We start from the raw sequence: 24,125 nt of genomic DNA on the forward strand, positions 1-24,125 counted from the left end.
CTTCCATTTTGCATTTCCACGTAGCAAAGTCTCCGTCGAACTTCGGAGGATGAATGTTGGCTCCGACCATCATCTTGATCTTTGTGCTTCAGTTGGCGGTTAGTCCTTCTGAGGCGGTCAGGCTCTGATACCACTTGTTGGTGCAGCGGGGCCGGCAAGAGCGGGTGAATTGCCTGCAAAATGAAAGTATACCCTCCTCAGATTTTCAACTCAAAATAAATAACAACAATTAAAGTAAAGGCAGAATTAAAATAAGAGACAAGAAATTAACTTGGTTACAACCAAGACGGTTGTTAATCCAAGGGGGTTGAACAGCTCAACTAGAATGTCTCCTTTACTGTAGGCGGAGAAGCCTTTTTACACACTAAATGAGTTCACAAGTTGCTAGGAATTGAATGCTTGATTGAATGATCATTTCCTTGCTCCAAGGGCCTTTAAATAGCTCTTGGAAATTCTATCTCGAAGGTCCAAGGCACCTCTAACAAAGGTTCAAGGTGCCTCTAACCAACTCAAGCGGATAAAAATCTATCCGCGCTCAAACGGTCGAGTTGACCAGCTTGGAGGTGCCACAAGCAGTGTTGAAGGCGCCTTCAACACTTGTTGAAGGCACCTCCAAGGTTGAGGACAACGCAGGCGCCTCCATTGCTTCATTGAGGGCGCCTCCAGCTAGCGTTCTAGCTCCTTTACACTTCCTTTTGGCTTTCGATGCTCCGATAGCTTGGGTGATTGCGGCCAACCAAAATAGGGCTCACCCGAACCCAATTCCCGACCTTTTCCTCGAGCAGTCTTCCGTCCCGGCTTTACATCCCTTGAACGTTGCGCACGTTCTTCTCTCCCACCGGTGTACTCTTCCACAGCTCTCTTGTCCTTCGGACACACCGAGTCCGTCGGCTCCCTTCCCGTGTCATCCTTCTCGCTAGCTGCGTCTTCCGCTCGACTTCCTGCGCTCCTAAGCTCCTGCACACTTAGACACAGGGATCAAAAATAAACAGGACCTAACTAACTTGGTTGATCACATCAAAATAACCACGGAGTCCAACAATTAAACTTCTTCCACCGTGACAACCTCAGTTCCTCTGTTACGATGAACACAACATCTGGAGTGACTGTTGATCGTCGTTCCTTGAAAGTAGTCGCCGGTGTTCTCCGGTGCCAGTCACGGTGACAAAGAAATGATGATAGAGAAAATGTGACTCAGTCATTTTTTTCTCCTGCACAACTATGTGGTAAATGCTGCCATGTGATCTCCGATCACTAGAGGAATTTCTCCTGTCTTGAGCAATGGCTTTGAGACCATTGTTACTACATATGAAAAGGATTCATACAAAATGAATAACTCACAGTGCTCTGGAGAAGAAACTCGAAGAAGACGCTGGAGATGACTTTGTTCTGCGAAGCTTACTATCGCCAAGAAGATCATCGCTCTGGAACCTTCTCAAAAGTGTCACCAACCAAATCCTCCCCACTGGATGTTCTCTCTTCACCTTGTTTCACTGTCACACACCTTTTTGATTGTTCTTGGACACTAGGTTTATGTAGGAAGCTTGCGTTGATTTATAATCGATGCATTAATATTAATTCATTAAGAGATTAAATGGAGGGAGGTGAACAGATCACCCCTTCACTTCCTAAATATAATGCTTGCGACGTCTAACAAATTTCGTCTAATATTCCCTTTCCATGGAGAACTATTTTATTGATTATATTGGAACCATTTTTTTTCATTTACTTTTCCAACATGTAAAATACCTACTAAGAGAAACCAACCATTGGATGATAAACAATGGTACCAAGTAGCAAAGGAAGAAAAAAAGGATAAAAATTAAAAGGACACTCATCATTTATATGAATACTATATTTCTAATTAAAGTCAAACAAACACCTCATTTAACCAGAACGGTCAAAATACCATATAATGGATGTCATGAAGTCCTCATCATTTGTTTTACTTATTGAAATATTATTTTAACTCGATTATCACTGTTAGAGAGGTAAAATTAAAATGGCATAAAGTCATTATTGTAGAAGCTAGCACGTAACTTCTATATATTGTAAAAGCTACATATTAGCTTCTACACATTCTATCATAATCAAATAATGTTCATTTAAAATGTAATAGGTGTCATGGAGTCTCCTTTATTTATTTTGCTTATTGAAATATTATTTTAACTAGGTTATCAGTATCAGAGAAGCAAAGTCAAAATGATATAAAGTCATTGTTGTAGAAGCTAGCATGTAACTTCTACATGTTGTAGAAGTTATATGTTAATTTCTACACGACCGATCATGATCAAATAATATTCATTTGAATATAGTGGGTATCATGGAGTCCAAATTATCACTCTTAGAGAAGCTAAATCATAATGACAAAAGTTATTGTTGTAGAAGCTAACAATTAAATTCTACACATTATAGAAGTTGCATGCTAATTTTTATATGGTCGATCATGATTAAATAATGTTCATTTGAAATGTAATAGGTGTCATAGTCTTCATCGTTTGTTTTGCTAGTTAAAATATTTTTTAACCAAGTTATCACTCTCAAAAAAGATAATCAAAATAATATAAAGTCATTATTGTAGAAACTAGTTGCTAGTTTCTACCATATCAAGGATGATTAGATAATATTTATTTGAAACTTAGTGGGTGTCATAAAATTTTCATTATTTGATTTACTAGTTGAAATATTATTTTAATCAGATTATCACTATCAAAAATACAAAATCCAAATGATATAAAAGGTTATCATTGTATAAATTTACAACCAATTTTAATTTTTACACATTCTAAAAACTATATACCAACTTCTATACAAGGTTCATAACTTAAATCTGATTCCGAAACACAAATTTTTTGAATTAAATATAAACTAAATTTATTTTGAACCATTCGTGTTAAATGTGACGTCTATTTAATTAAAAAAATAATAAACTAAGTAATAATAAATCTGGAGCAAGAGACCCCCATTTAATTAAGGGGCGTTTGGTTCTCTCCTAGGAATCGGAATGGGAATGGGTATCATAGTATTATGGAATGGGAATGGGTATGAGCTTGGGTATCATTCTTAAAAATGATGTTTGGTTAGTTAAATATTTTCAATCGGAATGAACCTAAATTTCCTTTTTTATCCTTACAGGAAAATAACAGGAAAAATTAGATGGGAGAGAAAGTTGAATGTGAGAGAAACATATGCTGAGAGAAAATGATGAGAGAGAAAGTGTGATGAGAGAGAAAGTGTGTTGCGAAAAAATGAAGAGAGAGAAAGTATGATCAGAGAAAATAAGGAGAGAGTGCATGATAGGAAAGATTGAGAAGAAAAAAAGTATGATGAGAGAGAAAGTGTGAAGAGAGAGAAAGAGTGATGGGAAAAATGAAGAGAGAGAAAGTATTATGAGAGAAAATTAAAGAGTGAGGAGAGAAAAAGTATGATGAGAGAGAAAGTGGGTTGAGAGAGAAAGAGTGATGGGAAAAATGAAGAGAGAGAAAGTATGATGAGAGAGAAAGTGGGTTGAGAGAGAAAGAATGATGGAAAAAATGAAGAGAGAGAAAGTGTGATGAGAGAAAATGCGAGACTGGGAGAGAGAAAATATGATGAGAGAGAAAGTGTGCTTAGAGAAAAAGTGTGATTAGAGAAAATAAAGCGAGAGTGTGTGATGAGAGAGAATAAAGAGAGAGAAAGTGTGATGAGAGAAAATGAGAAGAGAGAGTATGCTGAGAGATTGAGGAGAGAGAAAGTATGATGAAAAAATAAGTAGAAAATGTGTAATGGGAGAGAAAGTGTGATAGAAGAGAATGAAGAGAGAGAAAATAAGGAGAGAGTATATGATGGGAGAGAATATAGAGAGAGAATGAGGAGAGAGAAAGTATCTTGAGAGATAAAATGTGATGATAAACTAAGGAGAGAGGAAATATGATGAGAGAGAGTGTGTGAAATTAAAAAAAATTGAACAAATATACTATGGGTATTTTTGTCTAAAACTTAATTCACAATCTTATTCCATCAAAACCCAAGGGAGGGGGTGGGTTTCATCCATACCCAAATTTTTGGGTTTCATTCCAAAATTTTGATTTCATTCCTATTAACCAAATACAAGGTTTAGGAATGAATTCATTCCCTTATTCCCAAACCCATAAATCAAATGCCACCTAATTATAAATGAGGTATCATCCGACAAAAATAGGAGGTCTTTTTATTTTTGTCGAAAAAAAAAAATTGCTATGAATAGAAGTTGATTTGAGTAATTAGTAAGTTGAGCAACGCCCAATTACAAATCCATGAAGTCTTAATATTCATTAATGAAGTGACAGCCATCTCATTTTTTTTTTTTTTTTTGGCTTTTTACTAATTAGCTTCACTCTAACTGAATTTATAAAAAAAACACAAATAATATTTATCAATTTAAGTATATTCAAAATTTCATTGATTAATAATTAAAATTTTAAAAAAATTACAAATAATTATACTTGTAGCTCTTATTTTTATTATATCATTAAAAATAAGAAATCATGTAAATATTTTTATTTATAATTTTTTCCGAAGAGTTGGGGATCTGATACTTCTCAGCTTAGTTATAACCCTATTAACGATGATCAACATCTACCTCTTGCCAGCGCTCAACAAGGACAAATACTTTGGTCCGTAAATTACAGATTAGAGGATGATTCATTTTTTTAGACCTTTAATTTAGATGAATTCCACTTATCTAAAAATAAAATCTATCCAAATTAAAAAGTCTCATGTAAAAATTTATTCTTTGAATCATAATTTAGGAACCAAAAAATCTCTACTCACGCTCAACTCATCTTCCACCATCGTTCGCGATGCCTGTTCGATCAGTGGAAGATAGAGTTGAACTTTTTAGGAGACGCGAACGGGGGCGCGCCCAAATCCCAATCTGTCGATCCTCCCCATGACTCATCCGATCCAACCATCCACGTGTACTTCGTCCCACCGGATCTTTAAATGAACGATCCTGATGTCATTTCTTATTGAAGAAAAAACGTGGAGACGATTACTAAAATCCACTCAGGATCAGCTACCACGCCGTGGAAAACGTTACTGAATTGGCAGAAACACAAGGCCCCACCTTTTCCTTCAATAGAAATACAGTGTAGGATCGGGTAACGTGACAATACGCAGCGCTATTAAGGAGCCAATATGTATTTATTCTTCTTTTCGGGTATCTTTTTAAATCATTAAATCGAGGAGGATAAATGCGGAGAGAAGGCGTACTTCTCCGCTGAAAGGGAGGAAGGGATCGTTTTCGAAGTTCTCGAAGCTTCGCCATTCCAATCAAGCACAAGACGGGAAGCGATCCAGGTACGGTACGAGCGAAAGGCTCGTTCAAGCCTGCAGCTGCTGTCCTTTGTAACTAGGGTTTTCTGAATTCCGCTTCTCTGATCTTCTTCGCTCCTGCGTCAATCTCTAACGCGCGTCCTTAACTTTCATCGCAATTTGTGTTTGGTTCGAGATGGCTGCCCGCGATGCCGCAACTGGAGACTGTTTTGTTCTAGAATCATTCTTAGGGCTGGCTTTTTTCCATGGAGGATACGGTTGCCGGAACTGGAATGGACGATTTTGTTTTCGAGACGGTGTGGGCGCTTTTCTTGGGCATGATAATTTCTTGTTAAGCTGGGATGTTAAGTTGGAAATTTAACATATTGATTCATCAAAAGCTCTGCTTTCGCTAGAATTGCTGTGAGTTCACGGTGAGAGCTTGATTTAGAACCGTCACAGTTTACTGCATGAGTAATTCACATGGAGTGTAAGGCGAATCGTTGGTTTAGAACCAACTCATAATAATATTCCACCGTAATTAAACACTGACTCGTAATTTTCCTTTACGCATGATCGACATCATGATTGCACAGTTTAGTCGTAACCTTGATTATTTTTTGTTGGACGTTTAGCTCTTCTTCATTCAAATGCAATACGCAATTGACATCTGTTTGCCTAATGGGATTTTCCTCAATGGTTTTGTTGGACTAATTTGAACAATTTTCTTTCGTGACACTCATCTTTTTTGTCTTTTTGACTATGTGGTTTACTACTATATCAATTTTTTTATCCATTATTTTCTCATATCATTTTATTTCTTTTTACTAGATCTATTGCTAATTTATTTTTTATATTCATGACTCTATTCATGTCAGAATCTGACTGGGATACCAGACCTTTTCTTATTTCAAATGAATAATAAAATATGTGTCCGTATAATAGTTTTTTATATAGTATATCATCTGTTTCATGTTAGGTATTTTGTATTATTTGTGTTGTAGTTAGTCACTTATGTTTGACATTTCAGGATAATATTCTTTGAGAATGTAAGGCTTAGCTTCAAGCTTTCTGTTGGGTATATTCAAGACCATCTTTGTTGGAATTTCACTTCAAACTTGCTTAGCTTCAAGTTCCATTGGGAATCTATCTGCAAGATCTGTTTCTTTTGAATGTCACAACAAGCTTCTGCACCTTTCAGTTTAAATAGGGCCAGACTTTGACCATACTTTGGTTATGTTTGTGAAGTTAGAAACTTGAATAAAGCATGAGTTCTTCGGGTCAAAGCTTGTCAGGTAATAGTCACTTACAATGATAATTTTCTGCTATTTTACCTGTGTGCTTCTTTGTTGGTGCTTTCTCAGTGAATCAACTCATAATCTCAAATGGAACATGTATTATTGATCTTCTGTCTTAATTGTTTAATAGGAGATGACTTTTATAATTGGGTTAATAGGTGTCATGCTAGTAGATTATCCTAACTCTGTGGGTACTTAAGAATTAGAAATTTAGCCATTACTGCCTTAAACATATAGGATTCACTATGCTGTGTGCGTGCACGTCTATATGAAGGGATTGTTCTATCAAAAGTAGGAAACTTAAATTATTTGATAAATTTTCTACTTGCTTTTGCTTATAAAAGGAAAATCTTTTTTTTTTTAATTTCTAGGTGATTCATTCTTCTTTTTTTTTTAGGCTTGGTTGTTGTTATATAGTTATATATATTCTCTATCTGAAAGGAGCGCTCTATCAAAAATAGGAATCTTAAAGTGTTTATTAGATTATATATTGCCTTTGTTTGTTAAACAAAACTTCTTTTTTTTTTTTGTGGGTGATTCCCTATAGTTGCAGATGTGAAATATGCTTTGTTTTGCTAGTAGATGTTAGTCTTAGATATATAGTTGATACAAGAAAAGTATTTCAGTACATGTGTACTACATTATGGTGTATCTTTGAGAAGCGAAACTCCCTACAAAGCAATAAGTTACCAGTTGTATAAATCGACAACTGTGATGTTTCACAATTGAATAGTTTTGCACAATAAATTCATTTGGTCAGCACTTTACATATGCGTGCTTTCAGTATATTTTAAGAATCTTACATACGCCTGCTTTCATGTTATTTCGAGAATCTTGCAACAATCACTTCAAGATCTATGAAGTCAGATGTTCCTATTCTTTGAATTTTATTTTTTAATGGACTTCAGCAATGTAAAATATCATAACAGTATATTCCATTCATGTTGAGCAATCTACCATGTTTGTTGACTATTGATTTTTTTTATAAGTTTTGCTGTTTTTGTATTTGCTTTTCCTCCTATTGATGTTTTGATTGACTATTTCAAACACCACAATTAAATTTTATATGTATTTTTTTTATAGTAAATTAGTAATGCACTTCAGACCTTTTTCTGTAGACTGAAACCATTTCATAAAAATTCAAGCACTCTCTGGCCTCTATTTTCAATTTTTGTGATACTAACCATTAGGGCTTTGAGAATAATACTTTTTGGGAAATTTTATAAAATAACTGGGATGGATTTTTGGTAATTTTAGGTATTCTATGTTAGATTCATCCAACATTATACAATGATATATTTTCTACGCATAGTTCCTGTTTCTGTGATTCTGTGTCCATTCGACCAGACACGAAACCTTTACAATGTCATTTGAAATGATAAAATTAATAAGAGCATCTGCAATGCTTGTTATTGCAGATGTTAATAACACCGCAGGGTGTTAATGTACATTGTGGAGGGGTGTTATAACACCCCTCCGCTTGAACGCGTTCAAGCAACATGGGGTGGGCCAGCCCCCACCCCACATTGTTTTTTTTTTTTTTTAATTTATTTATTAAAAATTAAAATTTTAAAATTAATAATTGAATAAAATGGTTAATTTTTAACGGGTATTTTTTAACGGCTAGTTCGAAATTCCATTTATAAATACCCACCAATATGTATCCATATTTTCATTCCAACTCGCTACACTCTCCAATTCTACTTTCTAAATATTCATTCCATCTATTTTTTTTTTAAGTTCTCCAATTCTGAGCTACGTGACACTCAAGTTCATCATCAACTTTGCGCTGACTTAGTTGAGCATATCTGGGGCAATACAACAACAATCCGTGAATAGTATTTCATATGTTATTTTTAACAAATTTTGTTTTTCTAATTTTGTAATTTTAGCTGCTTAGTTGTAATTTCATTTTTCCAACTTTGTAATTTCGTTTTCTCATAAACATCTATTTTATTTAATAAATGTATTAAAAAATTAAAATTTTTTGTGAAAAATAGTAAAATTATTTTTTAAAAGTAAGATTATTATTAAAAAATAATTATATTTTAAATATTTTAAAATATATTTAAATATATTTATTTAATATGATATAATTTGAAGATGATTGAGTGGACTGTGGGATCCATGAATAATGAGTATTAACGTTAAAAGGAATGTGGGTGAAAGAGATATGTTGTTATAACGAGTATGCGGCAGTCAACCCCATGCCTTTTGATAAGAAGGTGGGTGTTATAACATGGATGCATTGTGGATGCTCTAAGCACTAGTATTGAATCTGTCAATCTGATTTCTGCTCAACTGTCAGGTATGCAAACAATTGCAATGCACTCCAATTCTTCTTTTTCTCATCTTATGTCATTTGCCACCGATTGTTGATAAAAAAAACATTTTTAATTGGGGATAAAGTAGTACTGCTGTTGCTAGTAGATCTATGTTACGTCTTCTTTTAGTTTTGAACAATGGTACAAATGATGGTCTATGTAGGTACGCTTAATTGCTACTTTATTCCCATTGCTGTCATCTAGTATTAGAGATATTGTTATTTATGTGTTAGCTCGAACCATTTTTGTATTTCGGCTGCTCAATGGTTGTTTAAAAATATTTAATTGATTTTCAAATTTTTCCAGATAATAGTGAAACTGATGAGCAGCAGGTGCAGGCACAATCTGAAAACCAACATCAGCCTTATGCTACTGCATGCTTCCAATCTGGTGTGGCAACACCCTTGATTGGATACATGATGCCCAGTGGTCAACTTGAAGCAGGGCAAACTATGGTATTCTTGAAATTGCTAACTATATTAAATTTCTTTGATGCATCTTTGACATTATGTCTTCTGAACTTGTCATCTTTTGTTTATCTTTCTCACAGTTTAGTCTTGTCATTTTTGGTTGGATATTGACTACAAATTCAAGATGACAATGGAATAATATAATATTTCCTCCCATACAGTACTATATCTGCTAGTTAAGTGGTCTGCCTATTGGAATGTTCCTAGATAGACGTTGTTGTATTTGGAAGTAAATTTTTTCAGAACTTTTTTTCCATGTCATTTCATTTATGCTTGCCTTAGATGTGCAATCCTTGCTCAAGTTCTGTTAGTGGTGGATTTGATTTCAAAAAAAATAAAAAATAATGATGATGGACTGATATTGGCTAATCGTTGTTAAAATTACTTTTTTGTGGCAGTCTCCAGCAGCTTACCCGTATGTGGATCCCTTCTACGGGGGAATATTTGCAGCCTATGCTGGACAGCAAGTGGTAGAAGTTACCCCATCAAGCATGCATGAATTACCATTAAAATATCAGAGTCCTTTGAGCATTTACAAATTTGTTTTTACTATGGTTCTAACCACTCACCAGCTATTACTTATTTTCTCTCTTAAAATTGGCAATTTCATTTAGATCCAACCACAACTGATTGGGGTGCATCATCCTGGTGTGCCTTTGCAAACTGATGCTGTTGAAGAACCTGTTTATGTCAATGCAAAGCAATATCATGGTATCTTAAGGCGTCGTCATTCTCGAGCAAAAGCAGAATCAGAAAATAAATTAGCTAAAATTCGTAAGGTATGTGTATCTAGATTATAACTAGAAGTGCATTCTAGTTTGGTCTGCTATTATCCTTAGGGATATGGTGCAACGGTAGGATATTTAGGTTGTCATCCAGGTACTTGCGGCTCAATCCCCAGTTATAGTATATTTGTAAGAATTTTTCCTCCCCCTTCAACTAAAGGATGTTGGGCTTTTGAGTTGGCGTGTGCTCTTCCCAATTTACCTTGTGAAAAAATTTCTATGGAGTCGAGCCGGCCACCCTAAGGATAATCAATAAGGCGAATTGAATTTTTTTTTTAGTTTAGTATGCTATCACCCTTTTATTAATGTTGTTTACTTTCTTAAAAGCTAAATAAATAACATATGTCAGCATCAAACATTCTTTAAATTCTTATGCAGGGGAAGTTCACCTCAAGTTTTGCATTTTATAAAACCTTCATAAGTCTTGCATGACAGATTTTTACTTTCATCGCCAGTAAAAAAATTTGTGATATTAGTTTGTGAGCCTAATTGAATCACAGTTGTTAGGCTTGCCCACTGCAACATGTATTTCAACTGCCCGTCCAACAGCAATCCTTTTGCATAACATCGGAAATGAATTCCCAATTCTGCCAGTAGTTTCCCTGTCCATGGTTTATGTCAACATTGATAGAACTTTCAATACCTTGCTGCCTTGGCAAGTGACTTGACATGTAGCTTTTATCTACATTGCATTTTGTAGCAGTAGAGAGGCACACCTTAATCTCTTTCCAAAGTCTTGGCGCTCTCTGTTTTTAACCTACATAGTGGTCAGACCATAATAGGTAGTAATGCGGCGAATTGAAATTCTTGATTTATTTGTAGTATTTAACTCATCTGTCAGCCTTAATGTCTCTCATACTCATTTTGGCTGATTCTGGATATGTAGTTGTTTTTTCTGATCATTCAAGCTCGACCTTGTAATTCTTTTAGTTTGTTTGCACAAATGTATATATATATTATGGCTATGCAATGACTAACTACGTTGCTTGCTAATGTCACGTTTCCTTTAAACCCTAAACAACCAAAACATGTAGCTAATAACACAATTCATTGCTGACTCCCCACAGCCTTACCTTCATGAGTCACGCCACTTGCATGCTTTAAGAAGAACAAGAGGATGTGGAGGTAGATTCCTGAATTCCAAGTCTGAAGCAAACCATCAGAGCGAGTCAGAGGGGAATCAACCAAAGGAACTTGCTTCAGATAACAATCCCCAACAAGATGCTCCTCCAGCTTCTGACCATTTTGATCACATACAAGACCTTGCTAAAGCTGCAGAGTCTGAAAAATAGATATCTGAAAATCCACAAAAGACGTCGTAAAATTCTTGCCTTGAGAGATCTGATGAGCATTCCAAAGAACAATGTTCTTGTCCAGACAGTGCTTGCAAGATCAAACTACAATCTCTTAATCTTTAACAATTGTCACCGTGTTTCTGGGAGATTTCTCTGGGTGTTAGGAATCTCAGTAGGATCTTGTAAAGGCGGTACTTTATCAGTTGTTTTTGTAACTTTTTGTCGAGATGTGTTTCATTAAGGAGTATCAGACAGTAATTTATGGATTTTAACAATTTGTCTCTGAAATTAACAGTGACCTTCTTGTCCAAATCTTTGAAGTTCTGAACAAGTCTGCTTCTTTTGGCCGTATTATATGTAAAAGGATCATGATTATACTAACTGTAGCATTTTTTTGGTTTTGTCATCTCAGGGTCATGAAGATGCTTTTGTTTTGGTTTTCAAATCAATCTTCAGACTTAACTCAAATAATTCATATTTTATAAAGATGTGACATCATGATTATCAACTTTTCAAAAATATTATTTTTTATTGCTTTTAATATACAACTGATTGGAAATCAACTTGAGTATTTGCTCAAGAAGGAAATACTGTCAAGGTGGTTGATATCATTACACTTCCTTTCTCAATGCCTCTGCGTGAAGTTTTAGCAACAACTTTCACACGATCATAACCCTAATTGGTCAGATCCCTTGACCAGTTGAGCTCACTATTTATTATGCAATGAGTGAGATGTTTTGAGACAAGATCTCTAGCTACAGATTTTGCGCCGCCAAAAATAGCTCGTAGGTCTTCCTGATCCTCGAATCTGGTCAAAGTCAAACTGAGGCATTCAACTAAAAAACAGCGGCTATTGATGAGAATTACTATGCCAGCACCTATTTTTAATATTTTATTCATCTTTCTGACTATTTTAATATTTAAGTTATTTAAATCTTTAAAATTAATTTTCTTTAAAATAAATCCTATGATGCATGCAATATTAACATATATAATTGCGCATCTAATTTAATTTAATAATATTTATTTCTTAAATATTTTAACTATTTAATTACCTATAATTATTTCATCACTTAAAGTATTACTGCGTGAATAAGTTTATAAACTTTAAATTATAAACACAATATTAAAATGCACATGCTTTTATATTTGAATATTACCTAATTTTGATTTTTCCTTTTACCAACTAACTTATAATATTCATTAATTAATTATCAAAATAATTCAAATTTCTTAAATTTTAAAACTAATAACATAATTAAAGTCATCCTAATTATTTTTAAAAATCATAATAAATTAATTTTTTAAAAAAAGTACAATAATGTTAATAAACATCATTCATATTTATAGATACAAAATAACTAGATAATTTTAAAATTCTTATATGTTTTCTTTAGACAATCTAAGTATCTAGCCCATCGAATTAATTAATACAGGAGATGACTAATTCCATCTCACAAAAGTATTAGGATACTCTGAGAGCTAGAGGGGGCATGATTAAGGCTATAAATAAATTAAGTCGAGTCGAACTTTAGGGTGTTCAAACTTGTTTGATAGGTAACTAAGCTGAGCCAAGTTTAAAATGGACCAAGCTTTTGAAATGAGTGTTCAAGCTTAGCTTGGTTTATTTTTATGAGCTTGAGCTTGTTTGAAACTTGGTTTGAGCTTGGTTCGTTTAGATGTTATCAAGCTCTCAATTCAAGCTTGTTTGATTGTTTGAAAATTTTAGTTGTTTGATTGGTTATTGAGTTTGATAATTTAAATTTATTTATTTTATTTTATTGTTTATTTAGCATATTGAAAAGAGTTTTATTAATGAATATGATTCGTAAATATTATTCATGAATATTGTTCACGAACGTTGTTCATGAACGTTAACGAGCTGAACACATATGTGTTCAATCTTGTTTGTTTAGCTTAACGAGTTGGTCAAGCTTGTTTGTTTAAGTAATCTTATGTATATTGAACGAACATAAACAAGCTCTTACCAAGCCGAACACCAAGCTTATTCACGAACACTTGGTTCATTTACAGCCCTAGGCATGATTAGCTTCAATCGCTTCGTTGATAATTTGTTATAGCGAAAAATTCAAATTAAGCGTTAACACTAGGACTTATTTAGTATCTACCTCCTTGAGGTGACTAATCCAAGGATTCATATAGTACACACACTCTACTATGAAAAAATACTCCTTTTCAGAAACAATCTGGAGGTGGAGAAATCAGGTACAAGCTCACAATAAGAAATATAACAAGAAAATGAATACACAATACAATAAACACCTTGTTTGATCTCTTATAACTTATAGATGTCTCTTGATCATTGAAAAGTATAGCAACACTCGTCTTGCAAGGGCTCGAGAACTGGCGGAGAGTGTGTGAAAGAGTCGTTCCTTCAAACCTTCACGAAAACCCTTTTCTAGGGTTCACTCAATGCCTCTAATCAATTAGGCTTTTCCATAATTGATTGTCATGCCATCTGACCATCTAATAATCTGCATAATAGCTCTTTTTTATATCCATAATCGATTGATGAGTCATCCTAATTGATTCAGAAAGCCTTAATCGATTCGTAAACTCTCTATTCTCTCGTAAAAGGCCTTAATCGATTATCTCAATCAATTAGCATGGTCTTAATCGATTGTCTCAATCAATTCCCTCTCTCACGACAAAAACACTACCTAATTGATTGACCTAATCGATTAGCAGTGGCTGAATCGATTGGGTCAATCGATTTGACCATTGTTATCATGATTTCTCTTCACAAAGCTACCAATCAATTGAGCTTCCTTATCAATTGATTTAACACTTCTAATCGATTGCCGGAATCGATTACCTAATCGATTCAGGCACCTTCTGTGCTCTCATAAATTAAACTCTAATTGATTAGCTTAGAACCAATCGATTGCCCAATCTATTGTCCAACCCTAACTTGCTTAATCCAAGTCTAGGGTTCTCTTTCCCAACATTCGATCAACCATAACCTGTTAAAACTTCCCCACCAAGTATCCGGTCAACCTTTGAAACACATGGAATTTCCTTTGCCAATGTATGATACTCCTTTACCCACTTGGACTTTCTGTTGCCTAACCCTCGAGTTAGGACTTACCTTGCCAATGCATAGTCTTCCTTGACATACTTGGACTTTCAATTGTCGAACCCTACAGTTAAAACTTGCTTTTCCAAAATATGATCCTCCCTAACCCACTTGGACTTTTCTTTACCTAACTGCAGTTAGGTCTTTGCTTTTCAATCAAGTATCTAGTTCTCCATGACCTACTTGACTCACGTCTCACATATTGTCCCACATATTATCCAAATATCAAAACTTAAGCTCGAACTCACTCAAACTTAGTCAAACTGGTCAATCTTGACTCTAGGATGATTGCACCAACAATCTTCCCCTTTTTATATTTAACAATATGTTTAAGTTAGGCTTGTTGGGCGTTGCATCAGTTGCAACATTAGGAAGATGAAGTGGTGTCCATTCACCTTCATCTTCCTCCAATAAATGCCATCAAACCATTGGTCTGTAACTGATGCTTGCTTCTTATATAATGAAGCGTCCAAGAGCAATCCAGTTGAGAGGCGATGGTGATCAGTGTTTGATCGATCTAGGTGATCGCAAGCAAAGAGAAGAACATTTGAGAAGTAGAGGTTTTGGTTCGTGAACCTTGAGAAGAGCTTTTTGATTCAGTTTCGTCGATTCAATTTAGTGATCACTCTTCTAACAGCAAGTGGTTATCGGTAACCAAGTTCGTCTCAGGAAATCACTGTGAGTTGTTACCTCTTTTATCTTGTGTTTGTTTCATGCAATTAGGAACAACAATGGTATCAGAGCGTTAGTTCTAAGTGCATGAAACCCCGCTGAAAGTTTTCTCTATTTTGCCTGCGATTTTGTTAACAAAATCGTAATCTACCACCGTTGAACAAAATCGCGATCTGCGATTAACGTTGGCAGGATACCGACTTCCATGGCCGGCGAACGTAGATAACCGTGTTTGATAGGCCAACGATCGGTTGGCCACCGTATTTGTTATGGGAAAAGGAGCACGGGAAAAACAGGGAAGATGTACAGTACTTTTTGATGACACAATAAAATTTTCCATGTTTTAATCAATTACTCAATTGATTCATTCATTTGAATCGATTAAAAAGAAAATTTGAATCAATTAATTTCACGGCATAGTGATTCATGTGCTTAATCGATTCATCAATCGATTGAATGCATGTTAAAATTATGTTTACCATGTTTTAATCGATTAATCAATCGATTCATTTAATTGAATCGATTGAATAAAATCTCAATCAATTCAAGAAGAAAAAGGGATGAATTATTTTTGATGAAGGTGTATTTTGAGAAAAGATTTTATTTTATTAAATGAAAAAAGAAAAGACATAAACTTTCTCATAACACAATTATTAAACCAAGCATGAACACTATGTTTCATGTTTAAAATTTAATTAAATATATTTATTAATTAATTAAATACATATAGAAATGTATTATTAATTAATAAATATATATTTAATTAATTTATAGTTCAATTAATTGAAAATTGAACTACACCAACTTGTTCAATCAAACTAAGGTCTGATTTAAATCATTAGTTGATTTAAGCAAACTAGTTTAATTCAATAATACCTAGATCTGGTTCAAATTATTTGTTGGTTTAACTAGATCAGTTTATTATTAAATTAGTTGGGGTGGTTTTGATTACATAAGTTGGACTGGTCAAATATGACCAGATTAGTTCTATAGTGTCAGATTTGATCAAAAAGATTAGATTTGTTCTAATAGGTCAAACTTAATCTAATGGATATTGGATTAATCAAATGAACCTAAATTTGATCAATAAGTCTGAAATTAACTTAAATGGACTTAGATATAAACCAGAATAAACATAGATAAAACATCTCTGTCCAATTAGATTAGTTCTGATTGGAAAATAAACTGAATATAGGAGCTGGTCAAAAGATCCAATGTGTCAGTCACATAAGACTCCCCAAATAAAGAAAATTTATTTTTCTTATTTGATTATGTATTTTGTATATATTGGTTCTATATGTGGGAATTGAATATGACTAGTTTTGTTACTGGTTTGTCAGTTTTGTACTGACATTATTTTTTTTAATTCTAGATACCGCGAACAATATATACGATGATTGGTCGCTATGAACGACAACATGAGCTTTGGGAGGAGATCAAGAAACTGGAATATGACCCAGAGCACGGAGTTGGTTGGCTTATTAGTCGACTCAATTGGTTGTTCTAGAAACTCGAGTGAGAAGGGTATCCAGTTCATGACAAAGAAAGAAGATGGGCTTTGATTTATTCATTGTCGAAACATCTTAGGCAGATAGCATTCTAACTTTGGGATGATTCTGAAGGGCACATCTCTGAATATGAGATGTGATGTGCACACAATTACTTCAGTTAGAATGGGGTCCTGAAGATCTCAAAGAAATGGACCTCAGAGAATCTGAGGAGGATCCATAAATGGATCCTGAAGATTTTAAGGAGGATCCAAATCTTGCAAAATCTGAGGATGATCCAGAAATTGACCTTGAAGAATTTGAAGAAGATCCAGAAATAGATCCTGAAGATTTTGAGAAGAATCCTAAAGAGTGTGTAAAAGATCCATAAATGGATCTAATAGATACATCTGAGGTCGATCCACCCATCATTGAGTCAAGGATGAACGGGATACAAATGCCCACTGCACTAGCATTTATTCTAGTAGGAGTTGTGCTAGCTTATCTATGTTACTAGTGTTCTATTTATTGTTGTTATGTATGAACAGTAATAGCTCATTTAGTTTTTGAGTCGTATAATAATTTCTGTAGTTATGTATGAACGAAGTTATGTTATAAAAAGTTATGTTATCTGTTAACAAACTTGAAAATGATTAGTTCATTTCATGATTCGTTCATGTTCAATGATTTGTTCATATTCATGATTAGTTCATGTTTTATTATGATTAGTTCATATATCCATATGATTAGTTAATATGAAAAATGATTAATTCATTTGATGGGAAGCGTGTAATATAATTGATCAATGTTGATTAGATTGAAATATATAAATGATGAGTGGAAACATAATTATCACTTGATTTTGTAAACCAATTCTAATTTACAATGAGTCAATAATTAATTGCATGCATATGAATTACATTGAAATAATAAATAATATATTTAATTATGTAGATTATAGCAACTAAAAACATCATAGTTGAACTCAATAAAGGAGAAAAATTATATGAGGATAATTACAAAATATGGCACCTCAAAATATAATACGTTCTTAAGGAACAAGAAGTTCTAGAGGTTGTAAATCAATTCATGTAAGAACCGGCTGATGGTTCTACAACGCAGCATAGACATGACCTTGATGCCTATAAGCCATGAAAAAGGAAGGACCCCATTGATAAGGGAATATTGATTAGTTCAATGGTGGATAACCTGGTATTTGAGTACGAGTCATTACCATCGGCTCATGCGGTCTAGGCAGCCCTTAGATAAAAGTACAGTGGAATAAATCTGAGTAAGCTCCATCAGCTAACAATCAAGTTTGATAGCTGCAAAAAACACTCGAATGTTACCATGGCCCAACATCTCAGGGAGATGGGTAACATGATTCGAGAGCTTAAGACTGTTGGTCATGCGTTGACCGATGAACAATAAGTTCAGGCAGTTATTGGTTCCCTTCCTGATTCTTGGGAAACGATAAAACAGAATCTGACCCATAGTGAGAGTATCAAGACTTTCATTGATGTCTCACGCCATGTAGACCTTGAGGCAGAGAGGATTGAATCTGCTAGGATTTCTAGTCAAGCTTTTGTAGCTGAAGGTTCTAGTTCCAAGAATAAGAAAAGATGGTTTAAGAAAGGAAAGAGAAAAGGAAAGGAGGCTAGTGTTGTTACTGTTAAAAACCAAATCAAGAAGAAAGGAAAGAAATATGGACAAAAACCTAAGAGCAAGTTGACTTGCTTCAACTGTGGCAAGAAGGATCATTTTGCTCAGGATTATACTGAGACTAAAAAGGTAGATCCATCTTTAACTTTTTTCTATGAGTATTATGTTGCGAGAATAGTATTGTTAGTTAATTCTTATCATTTGTGGATGTAGATTCAGGAGTAACGAACCATGTAGCTCGTGATTAAGCTACATATGTGGAGTACCGTAGGGTACCAGCTGGCAACAAATGGATATATATGGAAAATAATGCAAGAATTGAAGTCAAAGGAATTGACACTTGCAAGCTCAACCTACGTAGTGGGCATACCTTGTTTCTACATGATGTCCTATATGCTCCAGAGATTCGACGGAATCTGGTTTTCGTCATTTGTCTTCTTGATTTAGGTTATTATATAAATTTGTATAGCCATTATGTGGAACTTCGAATTAACTCTGTGTTAATTGGGCATGGTTATGTAACAAATAGTTTTATGGTTCTTGATGTAGAACCAAATAATAATGATGGTTATTTTTCAAACATTGCTTTTTCTAGTAATGCTGATGTTAATGATGAAATTTGGCATGCTAGATTAGGACATATAGGACAAGAACGAATGAATAGATTAGCTAAGTAGGGCCTTTTAAGCACTCATGCTAAAATTAACTTGTCTATTTGTAAGCATTGTCTTATTGGAAAGGAAATTAGAAAATCATTTGGTAAGGCTATTAGGGTTGAATTACCATTGTAATTAATTCATTCGGATGTTTATAGTCCAATGAATGTGAAGGCTAGAAATAGGAGTTCTTATTTCATTACATTTATTGATGACTTTATTTGTTTTGGTCATGTGTATTTGATTTCTTATAAAAATGAAGCATTAGATTGCTTCATTCGTTACTTAAATGAAATTGAGAATCAATTGAAATGTATGGTTAAAACCTTGCGTACTAACCGTGGAGGCGAATATTTATCTGATCAATTCAAGACAATGTGTAATGAGAAAGGGGTTATTAGACAACTAATTATCCCTAGAACTCTACAGTAAAATGGGGTTGTTGAAAGAAAAATTAGGACTTTTCTTAAAATTGTTAGGTTTATGATGGCGCAAGCTAATTTACCAATCTCCTATTGGGTAGATACATTATTAGTTGCGGCCTATATACTTAACAAAGTGCCTTCAAAGTCAGTTCCATCTACCCCACATGAATATTAGACAGGTAGAAAGTCGGATTTGAGTAATCTGAGACCTTGGGGGTCAGCTTCCTACGTTTATGATAAGACTCACGAATATGGAAAATTATGACCCAAAGGTAAGAAGTGTATCTTTATAAGGTATTCTGAGACTTTTAAGGGTTATGTTTTTATTGGTGAGTGACAAAATGGAACCATCTATGAAATAGAGTCAAGAGATGCTACTTTTCTTGAAACTGAGTTCCCAACACGAGGTGAAGTTGATAAGACAATTCCTCTATATGAGATAGAGGAGGAGGATAATGTTCCTTTATCAATAAATCAGGAGATGCCTGAATCTAGTTAACCTAGTGGGAGTAATTTTCCACTGAATTAGTAAGTTTCTTAATAGTCTAACCTACAAAAAAATAGTTGTCAAATTATTCCTCGAAGACAGTTTGATATTGAGAATGAGGCATTGATGATTCTCCTAGTTGACGATGAGGAACCTCTAACAATTGAGGAAGCTTTGAGATGTTCAGTTAGAAAAGAATGGAAAGTTATAATGGATGAAGAAATGGAGTCAATGAGAAAAAATCAAGTTTGAAGGACTATTGGGAATAAGTGGATTCTCAAAATAAAGAGACAAGCAGATGGATCGATTAATCGATACAAACCTTGACTAGTTACAAAAGGATATACCCAAATGGAGGGTATTAATTTTGAAAAGATATTCTCCCTAGTTGTAAATTTTGTGTCAATATGTGTCATCCTAGCTATAGTAGCACACTTTGATATGGAATTACATCAAATGGATGTAAAAATGACTTTCTTTAATGGTAATCTTGACGAAGAAATCTATATGGTACAACCAAAAGGTTACATTGTTGAAGGCTAAGAGAATAGAGTATGTAGACTTAGAAGTCTATATATGGGCTAAAGCAAGCGTCAAGACAATGAAACATAAGATTTAATAAAGTCATTTTGTCTTATGGTTTTGAAATGATCAATGAGGATTATTATGTTTACCTTAGAAAGGAAAAAAGAAAAGTTTGTCATTTTATCATTATATATTGATGATATGCTAATAGCTGGAAGTAACATAAAGTATATGATAGAAGTCAAATATTGGCTTTCATCACAATTTGACATAATAGATATGGGAGAAGCAAAGTACATCTTAGGAGTGAAGATCATTATAGATTGATCAAAAAGGCTTTTGGGTTTGTCTCAACAAGCTTATATCACTAAGATGCTACAATACTTCAATATGTCATATTACAACATTGAACAGACGCCTATAGCTAGAGGTATTGTTTTGAGCAAAAGTATGTATCCCAAGACTTCTGAGGAAATAGTCGAAATGAAGAAAAAAATCATATGCTAGTGCTATTGGTGTTTGATGTACAATATATTGTGTACTTATCCTGATATAAGCTATAATGTTGGCTTAGTTAGTCATTTCCAGTCAAACCCAAGATCAAGATACTGGAAAGCGGTGAAGAGGATATTCAAATATCTTAAAGGAACAGTAGATTATTATCTCTGTTTCTAAGGATCAGATATGAGCCTAAGTGGCTACACAGATGCAGATTAGGCAGGGGACCTTGATGACAGAAAATCAACATATGGCTATACCTTCTTGCTGAATGGTGGTGTCATCTCATGGAATAGCAAGAAGCAGGCTTATGTAGCCTTATCGATAATGGAAGCTAAGTATGTGACTTGTGCAGCGGCTGTGCAAGAGATTGTCTGGCTAAGAAGGTTCCTGAAGTATCTAAAGATTGCTGAGGACAGTGGGAGTCATGTTATAGTGTACTGTGATAGTTAAGCTGCAATAGCTTTTTCCAAGGATCCCAAATATTACAGCAAAGACAAGCATATAGAAATTAAGTATAATTTCGTAAGGAATATTGTTGACAAGAAAAGGATAATTTTTTAGTACATCCCTACACGAAATATGCTTGCTGATTCTTTTACTAAGTCATTGACTAAAGAGTCATTTCATGGGCATGTGAAGTCTTTGGGACTTCGAAGAATGTAACTTATTGTAAAGACATTTTGATAAATGAAAAATGTTATGATTTATTCAGTATATATGTCTTTGTTACATTTGAATAAAAATCTCGATAAGTATGTTGGTAGATTGAGATTAGTCCACTCACATGGACAATTATATCTATTTGTTAAGTATAAATAGAGGTAAGACTGTGCTTATAGGACAACTTATGTAGTTGTGAATAGAGACATACCCGTAAGTTAAGGTCACCTTGATAATTGTGTCAAGATGAGATCATTTATATAATGATCAGAGTAAATTCACCCACCATTTACTGAATCTGTTTAAGGCTAGATTGGAATTCATATGTTGAATTCAGGATTAGATATTAGATATATCTAGATCAAAATCTGTATGATGCTAAATTTTGGAAAAATATGCGCTCTTTTTAGTAAAGAGAATAACATCGTAGCATGTGATTCATACCACATGTGTTATAGTGACAAGAAGGGTAATAGGAGAATGGATCTCTATTTCTCTACTATGTGAGACCCTTGAGATTATAAGTTAATCTCAATATTACCCTAAGTGACTATTTAGCTGTCTACTTGAAATTTTGATCAGTATCTGCTACTTTAGTATGTTTTCTATTGGCTATAGTTGATTCGGTCTATGGAGCATAAATAAGAAAGTGACTGATTAGAATGAATAGATTCTAGCTAAAAAGAAATATTAAGATTGATTTTCATCTATGATATTTATTTACTGGTATCGGTTATATTTTTAGTTTAGTACATAAAATGTAATTGTGAATAATTGTATTGATTGAAAATGCTGAATATGCTCTTAACATAATAGTCAATATGAGGGATTAGAGATGTTCATATTGATGTAAATAATTTAATCTGGGGTAAAGGCAAGTTTTAATGTCTCTGATTCATTCTATGGAGCAGCTAAGTAAGGTGTGACAATTTTCTTAGCAATTAAATGCTCAGTGTGTTTGCTGTCACACGAACCATTTTCTTTAATGTATGAAATAGATATTCTTATTTGGTCTTTGTGACTAATTGATTTATGTTTTGGTCTTCGTGACTTGATTATCATAAAGTCTATGTGACTTATTTGATTTTTGTGACTAATTAATTTTGCTCTGGTCTTCATGACTTGAACGTCAAATAGTTTATATGACTTAATCGGTCTTTGTGACCAATTAATGTTTGGCTTTAGAATTGTGACATGATCACCTTGTAGTTTATGTGACTGACATAGTCCATGTGACCAGATAACCTTTTTTGAATTGACTTGGATGAGTAAGAGATGTTGGGCATTGCATCAGTTGCAACGTTAGGAAGATGAAGGGGTGCCCATTCACCTTCATCTTCCTCCAATGAATGTCATCAAAGCATTGGTTTGTAACCGATGCTTACTTCTTATATAATGAAGTGTCCAAGAGCAATCCAGTTAAGAGGCGACGGTGATCAGTGTGTGATCGATCGAGGTGATCGCAAGCAAATAAAAGAACATTCGAGAAGCAGAGGTTTTGGTTCATGAACCTTGAGAAGAGCTTTTCGATTCAGTTTCGTCGATTCAGTTTTGTGATCGCTCTTCTGATGGCAAGCAGTGATCGGTAACCAAGTTCATCTCGGGAAATCACTGTGAGTTGTTATCGCTTTTATCTTGTGTTTGTTTCATGCAATTAGGAACAACAAGGCTAACTCATTAGCCCAATTTCAACCCATACTTAAGCATAAATGAGGGTTTCTAACTTAAACCCTATATTTTTTTCCCCCTTTAACATACATCAAAAACTCTTTGCTTTAAGAGTCAATTTTGTCAAAGGAACCCAATGAAAGTCTCATACCTTCCATTGTATCATATGCTCATCCTTGAGCATTCTTTCATTCCAATGAAGATTTCTAATCTTCCATTGTCTCCTTATCCTTATCATTAAGAAAAAATTATGTTTTTTAAGAGAATCTTCCTCTTAAAGCATGCTCCACACTTTTATCATTGCACCAACAACGATTTAGAGTTACTAAACTTTTAGGAAACCTAAAATTGAAGTTCTGAGGTTAAAAACTCAAGTTTGAATCCAAAATCTCCTCCTAAACTCTAAATTAGTCTCATTTAACCATTCATTTCTTATTGTCTTTAAGAAAATTATCAAAGCACTTTGGAGGATTAGTGATAGTTAACTCGACTAAACGTGGCTTAATGAACTGAAATCAGACTATTTCAGCCAAAATCAACATTCTTAACCGATTGGTTTCAACTACCAATTGATTACAACCTCTCTGAATTAATTGAAGTTGGGATTCAATCAATTATGCACATACTAATCGATTGATACAATCAATTAGGGTGCTTAATCGATTACTTGATCGATTCCGCGAGCTTCTATGCTCATGAAAATCCACCTCAATTGATTATCCTAATCGACTGAGGTGTGGTAATCGATTGACCCAATCGATTACCATAACTGAATTTCTGATTTCCATTTCTGATTTCAACTCGAAATTTAGAAATACATAAATAATTCTATAAAATTT

At 34.1% G+C, this 24,125-nt stretch overlaps 1 protein-coding gene across 1 annotated transcript; it reads left to right on the forward strand.

The window, feature by feature from the left end:
* The first annotated feature begins 5,194 nt into the window (after nt 1-5,194).
* LOC122052472 (nuclear transcription factor Y subunit A-7-like) lies at nt 5,195-11,758 on the forward strand. The gene is made up of 6 exons (XM_042614005.1): nt 5,195-5,319; nt 6,305-6,569; nt 9,203-9,351; nt 9,765-9,836; nt 9,981-10,145; nt 11,219-11,758. Exons 2-6 carry the CDS (start codon nt 6,542-6,544, stop codon nt 11,441-11,443), a joined length of 639 nt encoding a protein of 212 aa, XP_042469939.1. The 5' UTR covers nt 5,195-5,319; nt 6,305-6,541; the 3' UTR covers nt 11,444-11,758.
* Nucleotides 11,759-24,125: the final 12,367 nt, after the last annotated feature.

Source organism: Zingiber officinale, chromosome 3A (assembly GCF_018446385.1).
Source record: "Zingiber officinale cultivar Zhangliang chromosome 3A, Zo_v1.1, whole genome shotgun sequence".
NCBI lineage: Eukaryota > Viridiplantae > Streptophyta > Magnoliopsida > Zingiberales > Zingiberaceae > Zingiber > Zingiber officinale.